The 1702-nt window shown below is 42.1% G+C and overlaps 1 protein-coding gene across 1 annotated transcript in view; it reads right to left on the minus strand.

Moving 5' to 3' along the window:
* Window positions 1–1057, minus strand: part of ITGA4 (integrin, alpha 4 (antigen CD49D, alpha 4 subunit of VLA-4 receptor)) — a 29782-nt gene extending 28725 nt beyond the window's left edge. The window contains exon 1 of the mRNA XM_010295414.1: window positions 1013–1057. Coding sequence (XP_010293716.1) covers window positions 1013–1057 — 45 coding nt within the window. The remainder of the gene's footprint in view (window positions 1–1012) is intronic.
* Window positions 1058–1702: the final 645 nt, after the last annotated feature.

The raw sequence follows: 1702 nt of genomic DNA on the forward strand, positions 1-1702 counted from the left end.
CCATTGGGGTTGCCTAGGACACAAAGACCAATGCTCTGAACAGCGGGACAAGCTGAAGGGCCACGTGGTGAGTAACAGAAGCAGCCAAGAACCCTATGGGGAGACTGGAGTAACTCAGATTTGGTGGACCTGACCTCGGTCTCTGTCTTACACAGGCCATGTAGACTTTTCACTTTCTTCTTGAACAAAAGTACAATTGCACGTAGCCAAAGGGAGCACACTGGTTCTGAACATGATAGGTTGGCAGTAAGGATTTGCTTCTCCATCATTATTGAAATGAAGATAGAAAGTGACATTACATTCAATCTGATGAAGGGCTGGCTTTGCAAGTGTTCTTCAGCCTAAAAGTTCATAAGAAACACAAGTAATACCCCCGAGTACTGCCTAAAGCAAGCATCTCTCCAACCACATATTTACTGGTAGCAGACCTCAAAATGATCTCTACTGCAAACAGCTATCAAATGAAGGGTGTATAACTGCAATCTCTACTGGGGATGTCAAACCACTCCGTGTGCCTGTCCTGTGTACTCCTTGCACTGTTGCAATTATTTAGCAGTAGCCCTCTTTTTTTTTTTTTCCTTTAGGTGAGTTAATTTTAAAGCCTTAGAGAACATAGTGAGACTTCTTCTAACTCCCTGAAAAGGCTACCGTATTGCCAAGTCAGCAAATATTTGCTTCCTTCTACAAAGCAGTAATGGTACACATGGTAAGGAAAAGCTACACATTTAAAAGTATTCTAAGTTATATAAAGCAAGATTTTCATTCATAAGATGTTCGTATGAATAAGCATTAATCAAATTGTTGAACCAGTACTTTCTATGCATCAGCATGACACAGTTTATGAAAAAACTTCTCATAAAATAAGGAAACACGTGACGTCATTTGAACAAGCTCTTTTGCATCATTTTTAAGACTTTCCCAGAGTCAATGCAGCTACTGGTGAGCCCGAAACTTTTGAGGTTTAAGGGGTTTAGTTACCCAGAAGAGGGCGCCAGTGCGGACGGCAGAGTACCAACGCTGCCCGCGACCGTGTCCGGGAGGAAAACGCATCCATCATCCCCCCAAAACCGTGCTCGCCCCAGAGCTGAAATGTATTGCTGCCCAATGCATTAGAAAGTTCAAATAAATACACCCCTAATTTAGTGGACTTGTTGAATTCCTTTTACGGGGCATACAACCGCACAATATTCATTAAGTATGGAAACGGAATAAAGGGATAACACCCAGGCTACTTCGTAGCCAGGAGAAAAATGAAGGACTGTGGGCTTTGCTACATACGTTCTCACAACCAGCGCTGACTTAAATGACTTTATACCTAGGATGTCATGGACTTTTTGAGATAAAATTCCAGATTAATGCAATCGAGATAATTCTTTATCACATGTTAAGAAAATGTCAGAAGCAACATTTGTAGGAATAAAACCCAACAACCATCCTTATTTCAGAGCTTGTTCCCTACTCTTTTGTGACAGGACTATCAACTGACACTTGTCTGAAGAAATTGCTGGAGTCTTGATTTCTTCTGCCTCCATACCACCTCTCCACTTCTTTTTCCAAACATCACACTTTCTCCCTACTCCAACGGAAAGACCAGAGTAGTGCAGTCAGGAACCCCTCAACATACTGCAGAGAGGATGATGCACCCTGCGCACCGCAACTGTATTCTACTTTCTTTCAAAAATAACATCCTTCACAGAGCCAA

Source organism: Phaethon lepturus, unplaced genomic scaffold, assembly GCF_000687285.1.
Source record: "Phaethon lepturus isolate BGI_N335 unplaced genomic scaffold, ASM68728v1 scaffold35459, whole genome shotgun sequence".
Lineage (NCBI taxonomy): Eukaryota > Metazoa > Chordata > Aves > Phaethontiformes > Phaethontidae > Phaethon > Phaethon lepturus.